At 45.3% G+C, this 27,366-nt stretch overlaps 1 protein-coding gene across 1 annotated transcript in view; it reads right to left on the reverse strand.

Moving 5' to 3' along the window:
* Positions 1 to 6,447: 6,447 nt before the first annotated feature.
* The window catches only part of LOC104410749 (voltage-dependent L-type calcium channel subunit alpha-1C-like), a 115,188-nt gene continuing 94,269 nt past the window's right edge, over positions 6,448 to 27,366 (reverse strand). The window contains 14 exon segments of the mRNA XM_010021005.1: positions 6,448 to 6,744; positions 7,016 to 7,339; positions 10,073 to 10,176; positions 12,150 to 12,259; positions 12,641 to 12,763; positions 15,422 to 15,789; positions 16,500 to 16,634; positions 17,783 to 17,910; positions 19,342 to 19,443; positions 21,639 to 21,741; positions 23,399 to 23,495; positions 25,140 to 25,267; positions 26,146 to 26,311; positions 27,109 to 27,200. Of these exon segments, the coding sequence (XP_010019307.1) occupies positions 6,448 to 6,744; positions 7,016 to 7,339; positions 10,073 to 10,176; positions 12,150 to 12,259; positions 12,641 to 12,763; positions 15,422 to 15,789; positions 16,500 to 16,634; positions 17,783 to 17,910; positions 19,342 to 19,443; positions 21,639 to 21,741; positions 23,399 to 23,495; positions 25,140 to 25,267; positions 26,146 to 26,311; positions 27,109 to 27,200 (2,277 nt within the window).

The following is a 27,366-nucleotide window of genomic DNA, read 5'->3' on the forward strand; positions in this document are numbered from 1 at the left end:
GATCCCAAAACCTTTCACCCCTGAAACTGGACTACATGCCAACCACTTCTTGCCAGAATCCACCCAAAGCAACTTATCCCCTGCTCTACCAAGCGGCAATTGTTTGGAGGGAGATTTCATCATTCAGAATTGATTTTTAAGGCAGTTTTAAAAGTATCTCCCCCTTTTATTTTTGTGTGTGATGCAGCAATGTTTGTCAAAGAGATATTTACAATCTCGCTCCTCCTCTGAAACCTTTCCACATTCAAACTGTCAAGGCTGAATAAGCCTGAAACAATCACTTCTATGAACAATCATAAAGTTGATGATGTTTAGATAGTATTGGCTGCCAGTCTACTCAGGTGCTTGAGATGGGAGCAGGCTGGCTTCAGATGCTTGAAACACCGAAGGCATTACAGCCTATTGGGAAGGAACTTGCATTTTACCTGGCTGGGCAAAATGCAACAGAAAAACGCAGGTATTTAATCATCCAAATAATGAGTCTGCTGAATGGCGTCTGAGTTTGTGGGTCTGTCTTGAATAGGAAAATGCTTTGGAAAGGAGCTGTTTGAACACTGGCAGGAAAAAAACCTGTTGTTGGGTGGAGTGTTGCCTGCTCTCGCCTGGGCTTGCCCTTGCTCCGCTGGGCCTGGGATGCAGCCGCTAACCCTGGCCCGACATAAAGGCTGGGCAGAGCGCCGTGAACTTCAGGCTGCAGGAGTGGAGGCTGGCTGCGTGAGGTGGGGTAGGAAAACAACAGCATGGGAGTGTGGAGACCAGCTCCCAGTTGTGCCTAACTAAGCCCTTAGTAATGCTAATGAAGATTCCCTTATTACCTCAGTCGTTGGTGCTGCTCCTCTCCATTAGCCCTTTAGAAACAGACTTGATTAAGTTGCCTAATTGTCTCCTGCCACCTGAGATCTCTGCCATCCAGGTGGCACCAGTAGCTGTAACACCACCCCTGGGGAAGAGTCCTGCCTTTCCGGAGCAGCTGCTGCAGGCCAGAGGGAGTGCTGTAGGGGATCTCAAGTGGCAGTAGATGCCCACATTTAGGCAACTGAGTCGAGCCCTGTGCCCCTAAAGAAGGCCTGTCTTTTATGCTCAAGTGTTAACACTTAAGTAAAGCCCCTCGTAAGGGCCAGGGGAAGAATGGAGAATTTAACTAGAACACTAAAGTTTGTATCAGAAGAGGTGGGTTTGGTTTTTTTTTTTTTCCATTCCAGTGTGATGCTACTGACTTCTCTGAAAGCAGTTGGAGCCCAGTCTGTCTGCAGTATGGGACATCTCTCTCTCGGCTGTGCTTCTGCCCTCACCTGCCCCATCTCAGGGCGCTTAGCAGCAAGGCCATAGTGGATTCAGCTGTCCAGAAAAAAAAGCAGCAACAGAGAGCAAAGCTCCACAGACTGAGATCCCATTCTGGGATTGCTTGACTAGCTAATCCAGGATAGAACTTTGAAAAGAAGAAAAAAAAGAAATCCTATGCAGCTTGGAATCTGTATTTCTTAGACTTCTTTGGGGAAGGAAATAAATGGAGAAAAGATATAATAAAACTTCTCTGGGCCCAGTTCTGTTTTCCACTTTTGTTGCATCCTTGTGCCCTCCAGCCTTGTGTTAGCAAGATGGGAACTGGGTCTTCTGACAGCCTGGAATATTTTCTTTATATGCACTACAGTTTTCATTATAGGAACAGATAAAACCTCACCACTACCAGCAGACCCCAACTGGATTCTACTTATTTTATCAACTTTATCGTGCTCCAAATTCTTCATTCAGTGTTCCTGTCCCCCACCCCACCCTGCCATGGGGACAGTCACAACAGGACCGTGCATATATGTTATGATACTCAGTTCTGTCTCCGTAGGGCTGCTTTACTTCAGCTCACTGGACCAACAAGTTGGGGTTCTCATCCATGCATATGAAGCAAGGCCTCCAACTTCATCTATGACACAGGTGACAACCCCACGGGCTTGTGGTGCTGTCACCTCGTACGATTGTGTCTGTGTGCAAACGCGCATACATTTCATACAGCAATCTGAAACTATCAGGCAGAAAAGACACAGGAGCCTGGCTGAGACCCATACAACTGTTATATTGGCGTCAGTCTAAAGAAAGCAATGATACATTGCTTTGGAAATTATCAAGAAATGTAAAAAATGCATTTGCCCTTTTTTTGTTGTTGTTGTCATTGTTGTCATAGTCATCAGGGGCAGGGTTCTGAGTCAGAAAACAAAGCAGAAATAGATGCGATTCTGTACATGGTGCCTCTCTGGCTGTCCCTCCGTGCTGGGGTGTGGTGAGCAGGGTAATAAAACAGGCGGGACCCCTGCAGTAGCAGCAGCATCTACACCATCATCGTTCACATGTCCAGCTGAAGAGGCAGGTGATGCAGAAAAGGTCTGTGGATAATGAAACTCCAGCTCTGGATCATGAGTTGGACTTTCTTCCCCGTCATGTCAGCCACGCAGAAATAAGGAGGAAAAAAAGAAATGCACCCGGTGTGGCTGGCCCAGTACTGCCAGGAACAATGAGCAGGAGTGATACAAGGAGGAGGTTTGTTGTTTTATAAGAAACGTCTTTAGTCTGCAGCGTACTCTTGCAAGTCAGAGATGCTCAGTGGCAAACAGCAGATCGTTTTCCCCATCCTTTCCTTCCATGCCACTCCTCAGCCATCAGTTCCTTCAAAGCTTCCATCCACAGCACAGTGATCGTACCCATCATCCGCTCCCGTACACAGGGAAAGAAGGACATTCCAGGAACTAAACCTGCCCCTGCCTTCCCACTGTCCCCTGGACTCTACCTCACCGGAAGGAGGCAGTAGCTCTGTGCTCAGGCCTGTCACAATGTGCACACTGGAAGTACCTCAAATGAAAAAATAAATAAAAAATGCTGCCCTCCCCAGAAAGAGGAATTTGTACAGCCGGCACCAGCAATTACTGAATTTAACACCTGCCCCTCAAACTGCAACAGTCGCCTGCATTCTCTTCTAGCCATGTGTTTTCCACTCTGCAGGACCTAAGTAAGGGGTCTTCCAGCAGAGAGCGGGGTTTCCCCTGGCCATGGCAGGCTCTGACCCCTGAGGCAGTTGCAGCTTTCACTGGGAATGTGTGGGGCATAATCCTTTCCAGCATTTTCCTTCCTGTCAAGAGAAAGCCTAAAAGGTGATGGGGCTCTCAAGCATCCAAACAAGCCCATTGCCACCACTAATTTAGATCAGTACTTTGTTTCTCGGGAGCAGAGAACACCTCTGTCTCCCACTGGGAGGGTCAGATGGACTTTCTGATGGAAGAAAGTGCGATAGGGAGCCCTTACCCTGATTTCATCTTCAGAAACAGCCAGGCACACCACTATTTCCTTTCAAATAGCTTTGGAGCACATCAGCACTAGCAACAGCAAACTCTGAAGGGGAGACATGCTTGTGTGCCCATCTCAGTACAGGCACAAAGGATGGAAAGGATGAGACTGATTGACATCAGCTGGTTGCTTTCTCCAGGGAAGTCTTGAATTAGGACTTTGATGCCACATAGTTGTATAAGTGGATTCATATTTCTCTACTTTAAAAGGATTTGGTGTTTTTTTCTCAAGGTGTCTTGAGCTGCTACTGGCCAGTTCAAAATGACACTGAAAGAAGTGCACTGTCAAAAATACCCTTTGCTATTTCTGTTTTATCAGAGATAAAAGAAGAACCAAGAATAAAAACAAGGGCATTACAAAAATAATGTAATCAACATATGCAATAAATGATGTTCTCAGACATCTGCAGAAGCTCAAGATTTGAATGAAAGTTTAGCTCTGAGTCAGATCACATCTCCTAGCTCAGCACTGATCTGCAAGTTTGTGAACCATCTTGAGAAGGGAGAAAAAACAGCAGCAGACTAAACAAAAATCAGTTGCATAAAATCTAATGGTACCTGCCTGTTTTTTCAGCCTCTTTCACGGGTTAGGATCGAGTGTTGGTGTGAGGAAAGTCAAGAGACATCCACACTCACTTAGCAGGGAAATACGGCTGGGACATGCTGTGCTCTCGGATGTTTTGTGACTTAGAATCTGACCCATCCACTGAAGTCTGGGAAGACGGATGAGACTGTGCATAGGAACACACAAAAAAAAATCACTTCACATCTGCATCTTGGCCAGACTGCAGCAATTCTCCCAAGCAATGATGCAGAGCTCTCTCCCTCACTTAACCTCTGCTTTCAGCCCAGACCAGAGTTAGGTAACTTTACTTTGCTAATGATTCTGCCTCTTGCATTTCCTTATCCCAGGATCCTGCTATAATCGATCTGGGTTAGCTATATAATAAAAGAAATTTGAAAGCAGATTTTTCCCCTCCACTCCTTGAATTGCTGGCGCCAGCTGAGTACGTAGGATGGATCTACCAAATGGGCTTGGGGCTCTTGCCACCCTTGAGTGGGACAAGACCTTTAGCGAAACTGAGCAAAAGGAAGGAGAACAAAGCCTGAATGAAACGTCCCAGTCTCGGGAAGAAAGATTCTCTACGAATAAAGTCATCGTGCATGTTTAAAGGGAGCGAGGAAGAAGGAAAATGAACACAAGATATGCAAAATCAGTAACGTTCAACCTGTCAGTGGATTGCAGAATAGTTACTTACACCAGGTACACTTTGTTCATTGTACAAATTAAAAAAGGAAAAAAAAATAGTACCCCTTTCCCCAACCACACGTAGAAAAGCACTTAAAAGTTCAAAGGTAAAGCTTGGCACATTCCAAATACGAAATGATTCACTTGACATGCAGCAAAATATACAAGAAGTGATTCTTTTTTTTTCTTTTTTTTTCTTAAACAAACTTAATTCAATTCGTTATCTTTGCTTGGCACAACTGCAATTCATTTTTAAAAAAATATTTGAAAAATACTGAAACTGACCTGAATTCAAGTATAACGGTTTCTTCAACAGAAACATTATCAATGCAATAAAACATCACACGGAATATATCGAAGCGTAACGCCTTCTGGTTTGTTTTTATGTTTGCTCCCCCCCACCCCCCCAATTTTTGTTTTCTATACAGTTTTAATGCCAACACAACTTACAATTGTATTTTAAAATTAATATTATTGCATTGTTTTTGCATATCTTGTGGAACAGAAAATGCAAAGTTACTGATTCCCCTTTCAAAAGCAGAGACAGTGGTTTGTTTTTGCATTCAAATGGCCCCAGATACAGATCTCCTGCAGCTCAAACCAGGATGTGGAGAACTGCATGCACTTACACACACACACGCGCGCACGCACACTCGCTCTGTATTGCTCCACACTCACAGATATACTTAGCACTAAAGAAGAACCCAAATCAATCACTCAAATGTGCAAGACTATATCAAGTGCATTGCCTACTATCTTTAAATTATAAAACAACAACAAAAAAAGGAGGTTTCAATTACCAGCAAATAAAATTACAAATTCTTGGTGTACATAATGGTTGGTAAAACTTGTCTATCATTATACTTCTACCAAATTCCAATGGAGAAAAAAACCCAGTTTAAATAATACAACATGATCAAACCAATTTAACATTTGCAAAGGTGAAAATAAACCAAAACAAAAAAGGTAGGTGATTACAAAACCTTGTAAACACTCCCTTCTCCCTCCAAAAAAATTCAAATCAAATAGTCAAAATAAAAATTGCAACATGCTTTCAAGAAAATATCAAACTGCAAAACAAGGAGAGATCTACACAAGCCCACTACCACCACCTCAGCAAGTGCGGGGCAGGTCAGCTCAGCCCCGCCGCAAGAGCCTGCTCCCCGCTCTCCCACTGGCTGGCACGGCTGGCTGCCAGAGCTCTGATTGGTCGGCAGGAGACTGCCTGAGCTCAGACTGGCTGGCAAGTGACTGCTCGAGCTCTGATTGGTTGGCAGGAGTGGCTGCCTGAGCTTGGATTGGTTGGCAGATTCCGCTGCCTGGGAGTCTTAGCAGGATTGGGCAGCGCTGCCACCTGCCCCTTGGGCTTCTTCTGCTTCCTCCTTCACTTCACAGTACGGGAATCCACAGCAGAAGAAGTCCTCCTCTCCTTCCGAATCAAAGGGCCTTGGCTTTATGGAGACAGTGAGGCTCATACAGAATATGTGCAAAATGATTTTTACAAGCAAAGTTGAAAGACACCCGTTTGACGCAGGGTCCTTTTGGCTAGGGCCATCCACAGGAAGCTGAGGTTCCCCTATGCGCTCGGGAGGCAGTCGTTCCTTGTGCAGGGACTGAAAAAAAGAGGGAGCTGGCTCTCCTTCTCTTCCTCCTCCTCCTCACTCTTCCTTCATGGACACATGCTGGGGTTATATCCGCTCCTGAAAAGCTTTCTTACACCACCCAACTCTGCGACTCGTCCCAACAGAAATGAATGAAGAACGCTGTTCCGGTTACTCCAGGTCACGAGAACAGTGAGGCACTTCTGAAACAAACCCATTAGGAACATTGAAACAAATAAAAAACCAGCATCGCTTCCAGCCCTGGCAACTACAGGCTGCTGATATAAATCCTGCTGTCCTTGAGCTCCTCCTGACTTATTCTACAATCCGGGTTCTGCACCTCTTCCTCTTCCTCTCCTGCACTGTCCTGCCCTGGGTCCCTGCAGTTAACAAAAGGCAAGAGGTTGCCATTGGGGCTCTGCTTGCTGTTACCATTGAGAATGTTGTCTGCTGCATTTTCCATCTCTTCTATCGTCATGTCACATGCGTCTGCGAGCTCCTGGGTTGTGACCTCAATGAACTTTGGATCTTGAGCAAACTGCATCAGTCCTTCCGAAATCAAGACCTTCAAAAGCAGGTAGGGAATTAGAGACAAAGACATATGTTAGAATTCTGCATCCCCAACCCTGTCACGCCTCTAGCATAACCCCATTTACCTCTGTATTTTCCCCAGTGTTCCTTCTCCTCCCATTCACACTGCTAACCCCTGCTTGGACATGTGCTCTCCTATGTTTGGCATTGTGGGCAGCAACGTATCTGTTGCTCTGCTCTTCTAAGTGCTGCGTTTCTAGTTGGCCTTGACACTGCTTGTGTCCTGTTCGACTCTGCAGTCTTACCGCTTCGACCAGGCTGCCAGCGCTGCCATGAAACTGCCTGCTGTTCCCTCCGGTCTGGCTGGGGACGGTGAGGGAGACTGGCCTGGCTCTCCTCGGGCTGCTGCAGCCGGTGTTATCAGGATACCGAGAGCCGCAGTGTACTGATGGGAAGCTGCTGTTGAGCTTCTCGCTGGACTCTGCCCCGTCCAGGCGCAGAGTGGGGATGGTCTGTTGCGGCCAGCCACGGTTGCAGGGTGTAGCAGGAGGCGTCGCACACAGCCGAGAGAACATGGTAGGGGAATGGCTTCGCTGGAGTAGGGGACTCAGGCCGGCCACTGCTAACGCCTGTGGACAGAGGAGGAACAACACGAGTGAGAGCTTGCTCTTAGCAGCAGGGCTGGAACCCTCATTCTGGAGGTTCTGCAGAAACTACCCAAGAAAAGCCTGAATGGTCTCAAGGCTTCTGAAAAGATCTGCCAGCTCCTGGAATGGTTTGGATATTTGCTGTGGTTAAAAGAAAGTGCAAGCTTTCCTTTAAACTGCGTATCTTGCACTAGTGCTGAGCACCCGACTGAAAACTTTCACAACTGCAGTTCTTCAGCCTTGGAGCCACTGCACTGACAGGAGGGATGCAGCCCTGCTCCCCACAGCCTTGCCAGAAACACCACCTCTTCGCCAGTGGGTGAGACAGCAATTCATTTTCCCACCACTGCTACCACCCATACTGCTAGTTTTTACTGCCAATTGCTGTGTTTTCTGTTAAGTGTCTACTGTGGAACCTGAACAGTACCAGATGTGAATTTTAGATCTGTCTGCAGTTGGCAATAACTGAAAAATCCACCACTGGATTTTAAGGCATCTGCTGTTGGTGGGAGGATCAATAGCTGATGATTATACTTCGAGTCATCCAGTCCTTCCTGTAATCATATACACAACCTCTGAGTCATCCAGACTCCTTTTATAACAATTTCTCAAGAAGCCTGTTGTTGCACAGGGCTGATCTGATGCCTTATTCTTGTGACTGCTGCCTTGTTCCCTAAGGAATGCCATCAGAATCATAAGGCCGTCTCACAAGGCCTAGTATAAGCAAATAAATCAATGCATAGGAAATACAAAAGCATGTGGATTGTGTTGCAGAGGATCCTTGTTTGGCTCACCCAGCTGCAGCTGTCTGAAGGCTATATGTTTAGCCTAAGTTAACTGTAGAGAGATACCAGCAAGCCTTCTGCTTCGTTTTGATACCTGCCTGAAAATGCTATGTGGAGGATGAGACTTAGACAAGACTTACACTTGCCCTTTGGAGATGCTCTTTGTTGAGCGCAGTGGGACTGAACTGACCAGTTTAAATTAGAGAGCTAACTTGAAGATAGCTGAAGTTAAGTGAGGCTCAGTCCATCTGCCCCTGAAATCCTTGAGAACTGATAACCATGCTATGCTGATGGTTTCAGTGACAGATGAACAAAAGAATTGCCACGTACGAGGTTCACCAAATTTCTCAGGAATTAAATGTCAGACACCTACAAGATTTCAGGGAGGAAGAAAGCCTTTAAAAATGATTCTGTATAAGTCATGCTCAGCAGGCTACGATGGCCTCAGCACATCCCTTAAACTGCCAGGGCTTCAAGGAAAGCCATAGATCTGCCAGGCAGGACAACTAAACCAGTTTTTCAGCATATTGACTGAAACATATACAAGGTGTTTTGGGCAAATTGTAAGGTTCTGAGGAAGCTGAAGGAAGCTCTTAGGGATTGCTCTGAGCTTCAACTGCATATATTTACATATCATGATGTGTGAGTATTTTGTGAGAATACCCTTCAAGCACTCACAGCAACTGAATCCATTGTGCTTAGCAGAGACAACCTTTACACATTATGTTCTTATTTTAAGCACTGTTACAGTTTTGTAACAATATGAACACTGATAAGTGTTGTCAGTTGAAGGCCAGATGATTATTTCAGGGGAACCCTTCAGTATGGCTGAGTGACACTGGGATGGGTAGGACCCCATCCGTTTCAGTCTGGAGCTGCATGGTGGAATGAGTAAGGGTGAAGTAGCTCCATCCTCTTCATACAGGTTGGAGAGAGGTGAGGCTGCCATCTGGGTGGGCTGTGAGGGTGGGAGGCATGTGTTCCCTTTGTCTGGCCTGCCATGGGAGGGTAGAAATTCTCAGTAGGGCTGTTGCTGCTGTGGGGAACATGGGAAGCTGTTTCCTGCCCACTTCTCCCTGCCCCAGTGCATTTGCTGCTTGTCCCCGCCACAGCTGTAACTCTCTGCAGAGCACTGCTTTCTGGAGCTCAATCCTTAAACGATAACTAGCTGGGAGCAGAGATAAGAAAAGCCAGAGAGCCTCAAGCACACTCATCTCGCACTCTGCTCTGACTTCTCCCTCCTCTCACCGCTGCTGTCTGGCATTTTCTGCCCCTGAGGCAGCCTAAGAAGGTGGCAAGACCGTTCTGCCCTGCCCCAGGAACTACGCAGAGCGGGGTGGACACTTGCAAGGCTGACACTACCATCTGTACTCATTTCTTTTAGGATGACAAAAAGTGGCATCATTAAACTAAAAGATACAAATCTACTTTGGACTACAATAGCTGACTTACGTTTGCTAGGCTGCTGAATGCACTTGCAAAGGGCTCAAGATGTGATGTAATTAGTTTATGTTTTAAAATTATTAATTACAGTTACTGGTTGCCTTTAATATTAAAGTAGACCCCCTATGTTTTATTCATATGCATACTACCATCAAAAGCAGTGTAATTGCACTGCAGCATGCAATTTGGGTAGGTATTTTATCTTTTAACTAGTTTTTTATTTTACTCTTTCATGGGCATCAGAAAATGGTAAGTCTGCTGACTTACAAAGGACATGTTCCTGTAGCATTCTTCTAGGAATGACAAAAGTCCTGAAAGCAGGAATAAGCATGATGGCAAATACGATTTCTAAAAATTGGACGTTTAATAAGGGTGAGAGACTATCCCAAACACTTTTTAAAAGGTTCGTTGGGATTCAAGGAGGTGGCACGGCAGATGGTAGGGTCTCAGTTGAATTGCTGGGTTCTTTGTGGTTATTAATGCTTACCTGATGATGTACCAGATGCAAGGGCAGAACTGTCTTCTGCGAGACGTCTACGCCCTGGTTTTTCTGTCTTTTCAGACACTCTAAGTGAAAAGATGCTCTTCGACCTGAAACAGAAATCGCACACGACTGTGTCCATCACTCATGATACACTACAGGAAATCTGGTTTCAATTTCTTTTACTGCAGTCCCATTGGAGATGCAGCAGTCATATACATTTTACGCCATGTCCACTTTCCCTCAATACTTTGTCCCTTCCAAAGCATTTGTATTTACAAAAAGCAGTCAAGCATCATGGACCAACCAGCACCACCTCTCAAACAAGCTGCAAGATAAAATTCTGGATGATGATTTGTATTTTTCCCTTCTGAAACACTGTCCTAGTAGGTGCCATGCAGCTGATTTTGCTCCTAAGCAGTGGAAGTGTTCTCAGAACCCTGATTCAGGTAAAGCTCTCAGCAGGACTGAGGATGGCAGCTGAGGCTCTGGTGCTGTGCTTGGCTGTACATGACGTGCAAGAGGGGACGTCAGGCTGCTCAAGCGACATTGCCTCCTGCTTGCATGTGATCTGTGTCCCTTAGCTGCCAGACATACCACAGCTCATGGGGCTGTGTCTTTAGCAAGGTCAAGTGCAGTGAATTAATCAGTGGTTGAGTTCACTGGTGAATGGAAGGCTGCTTACATAGACATAAAGCATTTTCAAAATTTGGAAAGAAGGGATGAGAAAAAAGCTTTTTTCTCTTGGAAAAAAAAGAAGAGATTTTAGGGGGAACTATTGGAACAGTCACATTGTTTACTTGCTATAAAATTGATCTTTACTTCTGTAAATATGAGAAAGGTACTCCCTATGTGGGAATTTAAAAGTACTGTAAAGTATGTTTGTGAACAAGTGCATAGGCTTTACTTCTGAAGAATAGCAAATAAATCCAGTATTAAAGATTGAGCTGCACGTTGTACTAAATATTTTGTGGACTTCTTGATCCTGTTGACATTTTTCTAAAGAAAGAAAGAAAATTAGAATTCTGAAAAAAGTAAACATCTATAATACAGATTCGTAGAGAAAGGGCCCTCTAGGAGTTGAGGGAAACGTGTTATAACCCAAAGAATGAATACTACAATGCAGATAAAATGTATTTCCTCTTTCTAGAGAAAAAAACCACTAGTAAAATGAGTATGACACCACTGTATAAATATTCACTAGAATGTAGCTAATGAAGCGCTGTATCAAGAACTGACTGCAAATTTGGCCATACAGATAGATACAGGAATTGTCATAGCCTAATATTTTAAGCTTTGAAATAAAGTGAATGCTTTTAAAATACTCCATTGTACAAGCATCCTGAAGGATCTGAGTGAAGACTCAGTAGTCTCAGTTTAAACATTATGCTACCTAATCTGTCACTGTTATTTTGTAAGAATATATTTTATATACAGGATTATTTTTAGTTTCTTCCCCAAATGTTCTTTTTCTCCACATGAGTATTCAGGAAAAAGGCTGAAAAATATTCTACATTAAAGAGCTCATATTCTTCAAAGACAACAGTCCTGATACTTCCATAAGATCCTGTGACTCATGGATTTCATCCAAGTATAGCTTGCACACCCAAGCACTTGAGAATCAACAGGTATAATTAGAGCAGAAAGCAAATTTATATTAACTTAATCTGAAATTGACTCTATTCATCATAGCAGACAAAAGAGACAACCTCCCCTTTCTCCCTCTGAATACACACAGAACAGAACACCGTATACTCAAGGCTAGCCTATCTGGTGACTCCTTGGTGACTGTTTGGAGAGTCTACAGTGCTCTAATAAACTCCCCTAATTCACAGGCAGGCTTAACAAACAGATCTCATGGACTATCCAAACAGCCACAGATTCATCTACTGACTGAGCATAACATCATGGAATCATGTGCATGATCAGGATCATATGCACGCTGTGGGATTCCTGGTCTCGCAAGCTAAATGCAGCAAACAGCAACACCCGTGCCCACACACCCTGGGATTCCTCCAGCAAAATGTGAGAACTCAGCTGAGGCAGAGGAGAGCACAGCCCACATGTCATGATGGGGGGTTACCTAATGCTGAGGAGCACAGAAACCCTTTCTTCGGAGAATGCCGGCTGTCTTCTCCTTTGTTGTTTTCTGGTGGAGTAAGTTGTCTGTTTTCATCATCTTGGTATGCAAGCCTGAAAAGGAGAACAGAGTGATGCTAGAAAAGCAGTTGATATTGGACAGAATAACCCCTTTTCCAGCAAGGAAGCCAGGAAAATCATGCTATCAGATGGATGCAATAGCAAGCTGGCTTTGAGCTGTAACTGGTCCAGGAGCAGTAACAAAAGACCATGGGACAGAGAATGCTCTAAATGTGAGATTTGGGAATGTTAGACAGCAAATATGAGAAAAGGCCCTATAGATCCAGATGTCTCATTCAGAGGAGAAGGAAAATCCTGGGTCTTCCAGCCTTACACCATAAAATTAATTTTTGGGAGAAAACCAGCACCTCTTCCCACCTCTCCCCCTTAATTAAAGAACCACCCAAACACTTTGACTAAAGCTGCAAAGCTCACATTTCGGTAGAGAGCAGACTTGGTTCACTACAGTACTCAATGTCTTCATTCAAATTTTCATCATACATCTCATCCTGAGACACTTCCTCTTGGCAAACAATTGCCAGCTGGCTGTCTCTGGAACTGGAGCTAATGAGCAAAAAAGACAAGTCAAGATACGGAGATGGTAAAGACAACCTGTTATAAAGACAAGAATGACAGGCTCCATCTGTCTCTGTTTATTATAATGCTGAAGAGCTATCATAGAAAAATCAATGACTGAACAGAGCTGCAGAGTTCACAAACACAAAGCAACCACCTTTGGCTCTATCCTCTTTCAGAGGAAGAGTTTCTTAAATCACTGCTGGACAAATATTATTGTCATTTGTGACTACATGTACTCTATAGATGTGCAACATCACACTGACTGTACTTCCAGAGATCTACCTCACTGAACTTGAAGTAAAACCTGAGATGGGCTCTTGGAAATACAGCTTTTTCCCTTGTTGCAAAAGCCTTGGTTATGAATTTCAGAGGAGCCTTCTAGACACTTACAGTAACCCTCACAGCTCTGTGGTTTATGGTCTCTGCCTCCCAAATCCCTCTCTCTGCACATCTCTGCCCTCTGCCTTCTGTTCACCATCTTGTTCCTTTCTGGTTTTTCCATGTTTGGTCCCTTTTTCTCCTCACTAACTGCAGAGTGCTTCTACTGAACTCAGTAGGATCCATTCAAGCCCTTAAGTGCGACAGCTCTTAATTCCCTGCTTGCCTTCTTTTTGTCCCTCTGTTTTACATCTTGGCCCTCATATTTCACTTCCTTCTGAGTTTGTGTTTTCTCAGGAACAAAGTGAAATCTGAAGGTAGTGTGAATCTTTGAGAGACTGACATGGAGGTATTGGAGCCAATGTCAGTCTGTTACTAGCATTTGCAGAAGACAGCAGTATGGCAGGGTTTTTATTTCATATTTCAGGGACTGGATAGCAAACATTATTTTATCATATGGTTTAAAAGCATTGAGAGAAATGTGCATACACACGGTATAAAACAGCTTGTAGGACAGCGCTGGAGTGATCTTCCTCCTGAGATGGGAGGCAAGTAAAACTGCTATGGTGCAGAGGGGAGAAAATGGCAGCACCCCTATTCAACAGTTTTTGTTCAGCCAAAACCATACAGAATTTTGCAATAATGTGCCAGGGTGTACTTCACTGTGCTGTGATCAGAGGGTGCCTAGATGTGTGACCCCAGCTAGAGACTCTAAAACCCTCGCAAATCTAGGAACCAGCTAGGAACAGACGATGCATCACTACCAGCCCATGGCCAGAAAAGCCCTGAGTTGGGAGTAGTTTCTGGAAATGTCATGGTGATCATTGCTGCTTTTTCAGCCTTACTGACACCAAAAACAAGAGGTCATACTCAGCATTAAGGGAGATTTGGACTTTCAATGGAATGAACATGGATCTTACACCCAGAGAGCATTAGGGCATGAACACATACCGTCCCAGTGTTTCGTAGTAATGCGTCCTAATTCAAGGAAGGCACCCAAGGAAGCAGGGAGAGAAAAGAACACCATGTTAGCAGTGTTACATCAGCACAAGACTGCAAGGAAGAGGGCAGATGGTAATGTGCAACTCCTGTGGCCTCCCTCAGGAAAGCACAAAGTAGAAAAAATACTGGACTCTTTACTTGGCAGTTCATAGAATCATAGAATGGTTTGGGCTGGAAACGACCTTAAGACCATCTAGTTCCAACCCTCCTGCCATGGACAGGGACACCTTGCACTAGACCAGGTTGCTCAAGGTCTTGCCCAACATGGCCATACGGATGGGGGATCCACATCTTCTCTGGGCAACCTGTTCCAGTGTCTGACCACCCTCACAGCAAAGAACTTCTTCCTTATATCTAACCTGAACTTCCCCTGTTTAAGTGTGAACCTGTTACCCCTTGTCCTGTCACTACAGTCCCTAATGAAGAGTCCCTCCCCAGCATCCTTGGGGGCCTCATTCAGGTTCTGGAAGGTTGCTATGAGGTCGCCACGCAGCCTTGTCCTTTCCAGGCCAAACAGACAAACTTTCTTAGTCTATCTTCATATGGGACGTGCCCCAGCCCCTGATCATCCTCTATTCTGCACTGACTGAATTTCCTCTGTCTTACTTTCCTATTCTGTCCTTTGCTGGGGCATCATTTCTCCACCTTTTGACATTGCCCATTCTATGCGCTGAAAAAAATTTCCAGCTCCTTCCTCTGTTACTGAAAGGGTTAAAAATATCCCCCAGTGATAAAGATGATACCCCTTTTCATACTTGTCATCTGTGTGAAAACAGCCTGAAAGCTCTCCAGAGGTGGTGATTTTATTTGCTTTGCACAGTATTGCACTTCTGAAAACCTTGCTTTCCTCCTCCCAGGATGCCTTTGGTGACCTCTGTAGGGATGTGACCCACTGAATGAAAAACCACTGACTTCCACAAAGCTCCCTATTGGGCGCTTAAGAGGTGAACTGCAGTCTTTTGGTTACCAGTTGATAAAACACCTCCCTGTGGCGAAGGAGGGATAAATAAAGCTTCTTTTGTTTCTTACAAAGGTTTTTGTCATTATAAATCTCAAAGAAGTCAAGTGTGTTGGTCAGTAAGAGTGCAGTGATCAACAGATGCGTATCTGTTATATGGTGGGCTTTGGCATAAGTGGAGAACCACAGGCTCAATCCAGGCTGCAGGCTGGGCAATGTCTGGTGGGTGACTTCAGCTAGGCAGCAGTGCTCTGATGTCTGCATGCAGGTTCCTATACCCGGTCCCTTGACTCACTCACTGGTGTGAAGCTTACCTTTTGGAAGGTAGTTTCCAAGGAGCCTCCTGTACACGTATGGTGGGTGACAAGGGGGTTCCGTGGCCTTCCACTGTGCTGACGGTGCTGGGGTAGCTGGGTGGGCTGGGGAAGCGGCACAGGGCTGTGTTGTTGGCATTGTTGATGTTGGCATTGGAGCCCGAAGATGAGTAGCTGCTGGGAGTGAATGTGGAGTCCACCAGCTTCTCATGAGATGGAGACTCGGTATCTCCCTGGTTGTTGCCAGACTTATTGATGTGCAAAGGTCGCTGGGTGGTGAATGTCTGTGGGAACGCACTCCTGCCATCACTTTGGTAATAGCTGACATGGTTTCCAAACAAGCCTCCGGCTCTCTGTCAGAAAAAAAGGAAGGATTTTCCCTTTTTGGGTGAGAAGATGTGCAAGGGCCTCAGTGTTACCTGCTTAGCCTGCTGTTGAGGAAAAACCCATTAGGACCAGAGCATGTGTGATGGCACTAGTGCTCTCTTTTCCAGAGAGACTAGGTGCTCTCAAGCTGTGAAAGCTTTAGCTTTCTAGGATATTTCAGAGGACTGGCCAGGAGCACAGGTGAGGCAAAGAAAAGGAAATATTACCAGAAGAGGCAATTACAAGAAATAGGAATGAAATAAGAAAGAGAAGATTTAGATAACTAGCTCAGAAAATTTCCTCCTTCTATTGGAGCTTTATTGGGTTCTGGTGTACTTTTTGGAAGGATGCTACTTGTGCCACTGAAAGGAGGAATGTACAAAAAACTGAAGTGTGCCATGCTGCTGCTCTGTGGACTGTAAGATAGCTGAACTGATGTGTTCTTCAGACTCTTTGGCCATTCTCATTCTCCTTTTATTTACGTTTTATGAGAGAAACTTGCATTGAGAAGAAAATGGGATAAAAACTGTGCAAAGGTCTCAGGATCTGGCACCCTGAGTCCCCCACTCTGTTTTCTAGTAGGGTCTAAAGAGCAAGAAGGAGGGCCCAGCTGAAAACCAGAGTGCATAAAAGAGAATGAGCTCTTTGAGCTCAGCTACTGGTCTAGCCTCAGCTTGCAAACTTGCTGAGTACCTACCCGGAAGATATCATCTTCAGAGGCAGCAGAAACAGCTTCTTTCATGGCCTTGTCTAGCTCTTCTTCAGCTGTCAGGTCTCCAGAGATTGCTCGTCGGATCTCTGGCCCAATGTCGTGAAGTGTTCGCAGACCAGCCTGCAAAACGGCAAACTATAGAGCTTCATATCTCCGAGTGGGTTTATAAGGGACAGAAGCAATTCTATTTCTTCCTAAACACTGCAAAGCCCTTTTACTTAATATAGCATCCCTAGCTCCCAGAAAAACACCAGCAAATCCTATTCTTTCATCTCCAGCTTAGAGAGAGTGAAACTCATAGCAATGCAACCCAGGAATGTTTATTGCTAGTCTGCTGGCTTCATCACAACACGACATAGTAAGAAATCTACAGGCTTGACTAAGCAAGTCTGCATGCTTTCAGCTTTGGGTTCTCAGATCCACAACCAGAAGCCCTGGAGCAGCCACAGTTCCAGCTGAACCATGGACTTGGTGTCTCTGAAAATGTCTCCTTTCAAATCAGCAGCTTAAATATGGATTTAATAGCTAACCTTCTGGCATCTGGACCTAGACAGTCCTCAAACCCCTCACTGACTGGAATCTGTTCCAGGGAGTCCATCCAGGAAGGTAAGCTGTGGGTATGCCAAGACCTCAATCTGTATTTGGTCCTGCGCCACAGCACTTTTTAGCTTGCTGAAACTCCAGCCACCCTCCTTCCTTATGGTACCCTTTGAGGGACATAAATGAGGCTGCTTGTACAGTCAGTGAGGCTTTCTCATTCTTTCACACAGCCTGGTAGTCCACTCAGTGAACATGTAGCACAGTGGTGAACAGATGCCAGGTCTTAGAGCCTGATGCCCCATTTGTTGGATGGCATTGGCATGCAGGCATGCGTTTTTGCTTTTTAACTGGTTTTGCCTCCTGGCAACATGGTCTCCCTGACCTTGTTACAGAAACTCCCCTCAGAAAGGGTAGAGCCAATGTGGTAATAAGCAAATGTCTGCTGGACACTTCATACCAGTTATCTAAAAGGAGCCTACTTTTCAGATATCACCAGCGGATTGATAAACTCTGGATATATCTCACTTTTGCCTTCCACCTCCAGAGCTAAGGGATGTGGCGTGTGATACATACACATTTATCCAAAAGGATTGATGTGGTAATTCACGGGGTCTGCAAGCTCCTTTCCAGTGGGGATAGCCCATTGCACCGCCCAGCATGGTTGAGAGGGAAGTGGGGTCAAATGCCTCTACTGTACCACCCCTGTCCATTCTGTGCCCGCTTGTCACCTGTAAGGAGAGCGCGTTGCGCTGGGAGGGTTTGCCCACCAGTCCCTGTTCTTTACGTTTCTTGAACTTCCGGAAATATTCCTGAATCAGGAAAGTGGCATAGAACTTCCCAACGGTCACCTCATCATCTGCAAAGGGGTATTAAAAAAATTAAATAAATTAAATAAGCAACTGATTTTATACACTGTATTTGCTAATGTGAGCCTTGCAATCCGCAGCAGAAACACTAGGCACCGCAGTACAGCTTTGCTTCTTATGGCATCAGGATACGGGGCTGAAGGATTGTTCCACAGCCAGAGCTTGCTGTAAGTAGTCACGAAGAGAGGTGCATGTGGCATTTGGATAGACTGGTTCTGCTGGCCGAGAACCCTTGTAGCTGTGTACCTCTGGATGTATGTTGTTTATGGTGAAGGGCCTCTAACTTTGCAGTCGCTGGTTCTGGTTTACCACATAGGATCTTGCCATAGCAGCAGCCTCCCATCTGGGTCAATGCATGCTGCTCTGTCTTGTGATAGCCTGGGGTAATACATACTCAGTGTCTGGGCTCACCGACAGCCTCTGACTGGCCATCCATTCCAGACATAATGTGGCTGTTCTCTGTGTTGAAATTCTGACTGGTTGTGCCTAGCCTGGTTGTGAGTGAACCAAAATGGTCACCTCTCCCCAGAAATGCAGTCACTGCTGTATCCTCACTCAATACAAATTGTCATTTTGATGTGCATTAAATTTTTACCCAGGTAACTCTCCTCCCTTCTCCAAACCCACTGGAAATGTTGTAAGACATGGCCTGCTGACTTCAGAGCAGGCTGAGCAAGATTCAGGATCTGGCTGCAACTGTTAACTGACTGTCGCTGTTACAACATTAACAAATGCTGTTCTGTGCTATAGCTCCTGCAGCCATCTGGAAAGTCAGTGAAGGCCACACTGGATGCCCATCCACCTGGGGCCCCAAAAAGCCTAGCAAAGGAGTTGCCTAGAAGCCTGCAAATTATAGCCTACCAGGGATGCTTGCATAGAAACCCACAGCATCTCTTACACCACTTCAGGTTGGCTGAGGAATGTCGCTTGATGCATGAGTCTTTGACAGGTATCACAATAGAATGCAGTTATGTGGGTAAAAAGAGTTATATCCATAGTAAAGGTAGCTTTGCTAAATATGAAGGGTTTATGGGGTGGGGCTGCATTCTTGAGTGTAATGCAGTCACATAAAGTCCACATCATCACCCCTGGAGCTACTTTGTTCTGCCTGCTTTCTCTGCCCCAGCAGGCACCAGATAATGTCCCAGGGGGCAATTGCCTATGGTCAAAGTGGGGCAAGATCTAGGAATAAAGTTTTCTAACACCTATTTATGCAGTTAGAAACCTCGTTTCTCAGCAGTGAGAACATGATATTCATGTTAGTGCAGGCAGAAACATATGTCAGCCTGATGAAATACAGGTAACAGCTTGCAGAAGAAAGCTTGCCCCCCACATTCCACTTGATGATCATGAGGTGCAGTAGGACATATCAGGTGGGGAAAGAGACAGAGATTGAGACTGGGACAAGATCTTGCACTCACCACCTGCGGGGGGCACCACCTGGTCCAGAAGCTTCATACTGGTGCGCTTCCAGATTTTCTTAATTATTGCTCTAAGCTCTTCGTTGGCTTGCTCCAGGTTACCTGCAGGGTGAAAATCATCAGAGAGAGAGATTAAGTAGTCCCTGCAGAGGAGCAATTTCACGTCTGGCATGGCAATCTTAGGAGGAAAATACCAAAGCTTTTTCAGTAGTGCAAAGTTTTGGGCAAAGAGATGCCCTCACCATTGCTAAAGCCCCCTCATAGCAAGATATCTTCTTCCTAAATATGCATAGTCATCTCGGGGTAGGAAGGTGACTGTGTTACTGACTGTGATAGTGTGCAAAAGCCAAAACCAGCAGAACCATGGTGCTACTTCATACCAATAAGCAACAATCTTCTCTAACACGTAAATTTTTAATTGAGATCCAGTGAAGATTGAATATGATGAGAAGAGAGGTCAGTTGATGAGCAACTACAGCTTGGGGAACAATAATGGCAGTAAAGATGCGTATAGAAATCTGAAGTCCTGTGCCTGATTGCAGGACTTACGAAGAACTACCTGTTGCAATCCCTGCCTCCCAGCAGACATCAAGTTCTTCACATGGTGCAAATAGTCTGCCTTGGAGAGCCTGCACAATGCTCTGACAAGGCACTACAGGCATGTGCAAGGCTTTCACTACTCAGCTCAGAGGACTGTCCCAGGATAGTTGTGTTTATTCTCTGAAGAACAGCATAGGCTATAACAAGCCTTTTATGCAACTGAACTTAGACTTTACATGCTCCTCCAAGGGGTTCTGAGCTAAATGAGACATTAATCAAGGCACACTAACCCTTTGAGAGTGAGTGAAGCAGGTTCAATTTATATCCTTTCCTTCTAGATACCCATTTCCTCCCAGGTGACTCACTTTCAATTTTATTTCTTAATTTATGTACATTCAAACCCCTTACAATTAAAACTGTCTTTTCTCTCTAGGTGTATGGAACCACTATCTTGTCCTCCTAAAAGTGCTGTTCCTTCAGCTTTTCTTATTGCTCCTCAGCATTAAGGCTCCTCAGTGTGCTGCACAGGGCTCTGCATGGCAGTAGCTCTCTTAATAGGACACAGTGAAGATAGGGACACTGAGTAACTTGCTGAGGATTACACAGGTGGACAGCATCAAAGGCAGAAGGCTGACTCAGGAGGTCTAATTCCAGACTCCTGCCCTAACTAACCACTTAGAAGATCATGGTAAGGCAAGAAAACAAGCAGTTTGAGGCTTTAGGTGGTTTCCCAGGAGTTCACTGGAAATGACTCTGAGAGTTTGAGGCAAAGATGGACAAGAAAATTGAGTCCTTTCTGGATCTTTGTTTCATGAAACACAAGATGTCCTACAGGGGTTGTGGTTGTCTCTTTCCTCAGGAGAGCCTCTTTGCATACAGTTAAACTCTGTTTAGCACAACATTCATGACTTTAATATGTTTTTTTGATTTTACCACCTTAATTTTGGCTCAGCTGTCAGTATAATCCTGGCACAGTAAGCTGGGGTTCTGCTGATCTCTGCCTTCCCACGCCTGAAATATAGCCACTACTAAGGCAGAGGTGGTTAGCTCTGAATCACAGACCTACGCATTCTTTTAGAGTGTCTCATTAGTACATGAAGTCAGGTTTTGACTCAGGACCAGTATCTTTCATTACAGCAGGTGACAGAGTGCAACAAAGGGGACAAGCTGAGCCCAAAATCTTGTCTGCTTTCCCAAACTATACCTGCTGGTCTATGCAAAGCTATTATCAGCTCCTTTGCTTCTCATCTGTCTTTAGGCCTACAACAGCACTGTTACTACAGTGTGATGTTAACTCATGCTAATGGAAGCACAGGAGGAGTTTTAGTGAGGTGAGACTTTTGAGTCCAACCTCTTTTGCCTCCCTTGGATTGGAAGATCAGTGGCAACAACAGTCAAAAAGTGGCCCAGCTCTGCAGTTGGTTTGTACAAAGGGAGACTTCTTTGCCCTTCTTCCTTACCCTGGCTGCTGTTTGAGCAGACATGGATCTAAAACTTAACTTTGAGGTCATTGTAAAAGACATGTTCAATAATCTGAGATGATACCATGGGAAGCACCAGCTTTCTGGGAAATGGTGAACACTGTTCTCTCTCTAGAAGATAGTTCTCCAAACATCTTTACATTGTTTTTTGTACCATGTGCTGCATACGAGGAACTGGGATAATTTTACACAAGATGTCCTTAGTGTTGTGTTCCAGCTCAGCACACTTCAGTGTGAACATCATTCAGCTACCCTTGCAGTCAGCAAACTGCTTACCTTCTGTCTTGATCCTCAGTGCTGTTCTTACCAATGCAAAGAGAGTGGCATTGAACATGACGGTCCCATCACTGTTCAGTGGCATATTCATGGAAACAAGGCGCTGCAGAGTAAGAAGAAAGAGAACAATCATACTGCCAACAGATAGACCGAAGCATGCTCTTCCTTATGCCCTCATGATGCCCTCCAGACCTACCACCTCTCTTATGTAAGCATCCTTGGCCTGTGGATTTAATTACACAATTACAGAAGTATTTGTCACATTCACCAGCGGTCCCAGTCACGGTATTTTTGCCCTGGGGTCCCTCTTTCATTGCTAGATACTCTATTTTCTTCAGTGTAGATGTCACTATCTAACCTCTCTTTAGGTTAAAAAGGAAGTGTGTTACTTGCCAGTGTATTACACTGGCCATTGTATTACACAGAGATTTGCTCCAGTCCCCAAACCATCTGGCTTTTAAATGACACCTTGTTTTCTTATGAGGAGCAAACTGATTTCTTCATACCTCATAATGCACTTGCAAAGCTGCCCTCACTAATGCTGTGCCTGGTTCAAACGTATCTAAACAGGGAGCCAGAATCTTTCTTTTAGGTGACAGGCTTGGAACAGGATTAGCCAAACCTGAAAGCTGTTCTGCTTTATCCAACTATTCCCCCTCTCCCTTTAAAACAAGGCTGTGTCTGCCCTGCAGTAATTCCGTAGAGCCATGTAGGACAGAGAGTGAGTGCTGAGTACTGTTGCAGCTGCAGGGTGAACTTTAGTGAGACCAACAAGAAATGTCTGAAGCGGATGTAGCAGAGTCTCCAGATCTTACATTCTTCCTTCTCTCTCAGGAGGTAAGAGGCATCAGTAACTTGGTTTGAACTCCTATGCTTTCAGGGGTTGATTTTGTTTGAGCTCTTTCTTCTGCCACTTTCATGCAACAGGCCTGGTTCAATACTAAATTGGTGGAAAGGGTGTAATCCCCCATCACTATCACTGCAATCACAGTCTGGGGGGTTTGAACCAGATCAAGACAACAAACAATTGCTTGACAGCAGACTGAAAGGGATTGGCAATAGACCACAGAAGTCACATACTTATGTGTACAGGCCCCGGGCTTTGTATTTTGCTCTGAGACTAATATAAAGAACAACTATAAGTGTCACATACGAACTCTGGGACTTGCAAGGAGAAGAGCAAAGATCTTCAAGTAAAGGAAGCAGAGAGGTTATAAATGTCATTATTCACTAGAGAGTCCTTTTTCATAGCCAGAGACTCACAACTAAAGAGAACAAGTGACTTTTACAGAAAATCTGTTCTTGCCCTTCATGCATTTTAATACCGTGCTCACTGCGCTGTTTAATATCTGTCAGTTATTTAAGCAAGAATGAGATATAACACTATGGTTTTGGTGCACTGCTTAGTCAATAGGAAAATCTCAGAGATATTTTTACTTGTCCTGTTATTTCTGTCTGCCCTGATCTGTCTTGGGATGTGTGTTTGATATTGCAAACATACGTGTGGTTGATTCAGTGCTTGATATTTGAGAGCTGTGGTTAGCATGAATGCTCTCTCCTAGCTACATAGAGGGCTGGCAGTGTGCTGATGTCTCTGATTAGCAGAAAACCCACCTGCTGGTGACCCTCCAGCCCAGACAGGCAGTACACTGGGAGGCACCCAGGCTGAACAGCAGGGTTAGCTATAAAAATGCCATTGCGGGCTATTTAGCTGCTTCCCCAAGCCTTCCCAGCCATCCCCAAGCTGCTGTGTGCCTTACTTTGCAAGCCACCCGGTGAGGGCAGAGCTTCCCAAAGCCCAGGGGTGGCTGAATCCGTCGGAGCAGTGTCACCACGTCCAAGTGTTTGATCCGTCCCCTAAAGAAGAAAGCACAGTGAGGGTCTCATCCTTACCACGGGGTGACCTGCTGATCTGCCTGCAGTGTGGATGCAGCTATAAGTATCACTAGATCTTTGAAGCTCCACACTGCCACTCCCTGCAGCCTGGGCATAGCTTAAGGTATTATTATGTCAGGCCTCTTGCATTGTGCATTCCTCAGGATTTGCCCAGCACTCGTATAACTCCTACTAATACAGAAAACCCAGCTGTCAGTCATGCATGAGTCAGTACTTGCAAGAACTGACTTCAGTGTTTTGGTTGCTGCAGTTTCTTAGTGCATGAACAGACAATTTGGGGTTGTCCTGCCACCCCTGACCTGATCAAAATCTATGTCTGCTTATTTACTTGTTGGTCTTAGGCAGGCACAGAGGCACACAGGATCTCTTTTTTTCTAGTGCTTTACCTCCCATATAAATAGCTCCAAGCCACTCTTTTGATACTTGTTTATGCTTTGGGCTGTCACTGGAGATAGTGCAAAACAAAGTGCTAAACTTCCTTCACAGCAGCAGTTGGGTTTCTTTTCAGTTCTGTAAATGGCATCTCAAAAGAAGAATTCTCCCATGGAGGGAGGAGAGCAACCAGGGCCAGAGGTGGGGCTTTGAGCCTGGGACATGGATGGGAAAGAGGGAGAGAAGAGCTTCCCATTTATAGATGGGAAGGAACAGGATGTCATTTGGACTGAGCAGCTATCTATTATATGGCTTCAGTCCCTGCAGTCTTGCCTTCAAACAAGCACAAATAGTAGCATCTGTTTTGTTAGCAAACAGTGTGTTTATTAGAATTCTGTGCTTATCCCTTATCCATATTAAAAGTCTCTCTGGGAAGTCACCATGGATGGGAAGAAGGGTTTCAATTTACATATCACCCTGATAATGTGACATGGCCTCACATATTGCAGAACCTGAGCCCAAATTAATCTTGACACTATGTTCCTAAAGAGATCTGCTTTTAGTTCACGCCAAGATCTCTTTCACAGTTTTTGCATTATGAAAGGGACTTTGCAATTACAATTGTCAACTGTACTGTAATGCCACAGGGATCTAAATGCACTTTAAGCCTAAGCATGTGTTAAACAGAGCATATAATACTGAATGTCAGTTAAGCCCTCGTGTGAGTTGCTCTTGTGTAACTTTAAATCCCTGCAAGTTTGCTGATGTGAATAACCCTGCAGATAACGTACCACAGCCATGTGAAGATACAGGTTGTGATGGGCCTATATGACAAAATGGAGATTTGAGCACAGCAGCTCTACTGTGAGTAGGAACTCAAATAGAAGAGTCACAGCTCAATATCCCAAACACATACAACAATAACCCCACCCTCTAACCTTCTTTGCTCAGTCTTCTGCTGCCCCATCCCTCCATCCCTCTATATCTCCCTCTGACTGAAAGTGAAACAGTGTCCTGCCAGGTAACAGTGAGATTTGTGTGTGTATCCTTGCACAGCTGGCTTATGGAGTTGCCAGCAAAACCCTGTGGAGATATCTATTTTAGGATTATTTTCAGTAAAAAAAGAAGTGTTCCTGCAGGAGGAACATGGCACTTACTGCACTGGGTCTAGAGAACAGAAAATAATGGGCCTGTTCTCGTGAGGAGTTCTGCTATCCAGGCTGGGTTACTTACTTGGCTTCAGGGTCATACTCTGCCCAGATCCTTTTAAACTCATCCAGGTGATGTGGTCCTAAAATGGACCAGTCCCGTGTCAGGTAATCAAAGTTATCCATTATAACAGCTACAAAAAGGTTGATGATCTGCAAACAAGGACAGAGATGACTTGATGGATGAGACAGGTAGCAAACTGTAGATTTTACCGTGTTCTCCATTTAAGGGCTAGATTTGGACTCATAAAACTAGGAAGCCATTGTGCGTGGGTTCTCTGTTCCCCGATGCCAGCCCCTCAGTTTAACTGTGAAGATCCCAGAGGTGAGGTGTTCTCACCTGGTCGCATTTTTCTCTTCCCTCTAAATGGATGAGGCACAAATTTGCTTAATGCTTAGACATGGTGTGATGGCTTTTTGTTTACCCGTGTCTTTGCCCAGCAGAATGGGGTAGTGGTGGGGGAACCTGCGATTTATCCTTTAAAGGCAGTGGGGCTGAGATAAAAGCCCCTTCTTCTGGCCCAGGACCAAAACTTTTCAAATGTTGCTGCTGTTCACCGGGAGAGTTTTGCGCACTGATGCCAGCTGCAGAGCATGTGCTGACGCTCTGAGCAATGCTGCATTGCCAACATGGAGCAGATGCAAGTGGGATATGTGTATTCTCACAGTCATTGCTGCTGGCAGGGGAGGAAAAACCTGCTCAGCAGCCAGAAGGAAGGTAGGAGGGAAGGTGGGAAGTGTGGCTGAGGCGTTGCTAGCCTCAGCACAGCCCACAACACGCTAATTTGGTTTTCTCATTGAGGGGGATGGGGGAAAGAGCCTTTGCTGTGCACAAAGGATTTGGTTTGGAAGCAGAGCAGCCCTCAAAGTGGGAGGGAGGCAGGAATGGCAGAGACCAAGGGGGTGTTGTCACTTAAAAGGTGCTCCTGGGAAAGACCCCACGGGAAGATTTTCCCTCATTGAGATCACTCTTCTACTGTGCTGTGCACAGTCTGACAGAGGACAGGTTTCAGTTGCTGGGGCAGACTCACCAGGAAGGCACAGAGCATGTAGAAGCTGATGAAATAGAAGACGGCGAAGCTGCTGCCACAGGAGTGATCGGCTTCAGTGGAGTTGGCTGGCTCCGACTCTGGGTCACACTTCTTGTCTGGGAGACATGCCAACATGATTTCCTGCCAGGCCTCTCCGGTGGCACACCTGGGCACGGCAAAGGGCAAGAGAAGACAGCAGTGACCTTCGATGTGAGAGGGACTGGCACATTAAGCAACCTGCTCCTGCTCCCATGAATATTAATGGAAATTTAGCCACTGAGGTCAATTAAGAACAAGTTAGGCTGATGGCTGGGCTTTGACATACACTGGCATACTCTCTTTTTGGCTTTGTTACCATCATCAGTGTGTTGTTCCTAAATGGCTTTGGCTAGTCTGGGTATATAGCTGTTGTGCTCCAACCAGCCAGAGTCATTGAGATGTATGTGACATGTCTATGGACTGCATAAAAAAAACCCTTGAAAATGAGGAGATGGTGTTGAATTTGTGCCATGTCCCCACCCCATCAGCACCCCTCCCTGACCCTGACACACCTGGCCACAGCTGGAGCAGGATGGTGTGCTAAATTGAGCTGGACATGGCCATGCCAAAGCAAGAGTGGGAATTCATGTCCCTTTCTCTGCTAAAATAAGCTGGAAGTCATACTGGCTATATTTGAACAAAAGGAGGAGTTTGCAATGCATATCAACATTTGATAGCACTGAAAACTTGCTATTTTCCTTCTGAATAGGAGGACTTGCCTCCCTGCCAGCAGTGAGTGCTGGCCAGTGTAGAGGGCTTAAGGGGCTGGTCCTGCCATCTGACATAGCTCCTAGGCTCCCCTGCTGAGGGACAACATGTTTCTACTCACCTCGTGAGCATGACACAGCAGAAGGAGATAAGCTGTGCCTAAGAGCAGGGGAATCCTGCTCCCAGGCTGAAAATCCAGAGCTATCAGACACCCACCTGAAAAGCAGCAGCACTGCCTGGGGGAAGGTCTGGAAGTTGTTGTTGCGGTTGATTTCTGTGGTATCGTTCAGCGCAATTTTACCAAACACCTGGCAGAAAGCAGAGGTCTTTTCAGGTTAGCCCTGCAAAATCCCCAAACCTCTTGTCACCTGCAGCTCTTGGCCTCACCCTGGCTCTGAGAGTGAACAGAATCTGCTCTTCTCTTAAAAAAAATCATTTCCACAGGTCTTTTGTATTTGCTGCTACTTCCCTTGC

The sequence above is a fragment of the Nestor notabilis genome, unplaced genomic scaffold, assembly GCF_000696875.1.
Source record: "Nestor notabilis isolate BGI_N333 unplaced genomic scaffold, ASM69687v1 scaffold17020, whole genome shotgun sequence".
Taxonomy (NCBI): domain Eukaryota; kingdom Metazoa; phylum Chordata; class Aves; order Psittaciformes; family Psittacidae; genus Nestor; species Nestor notabilis.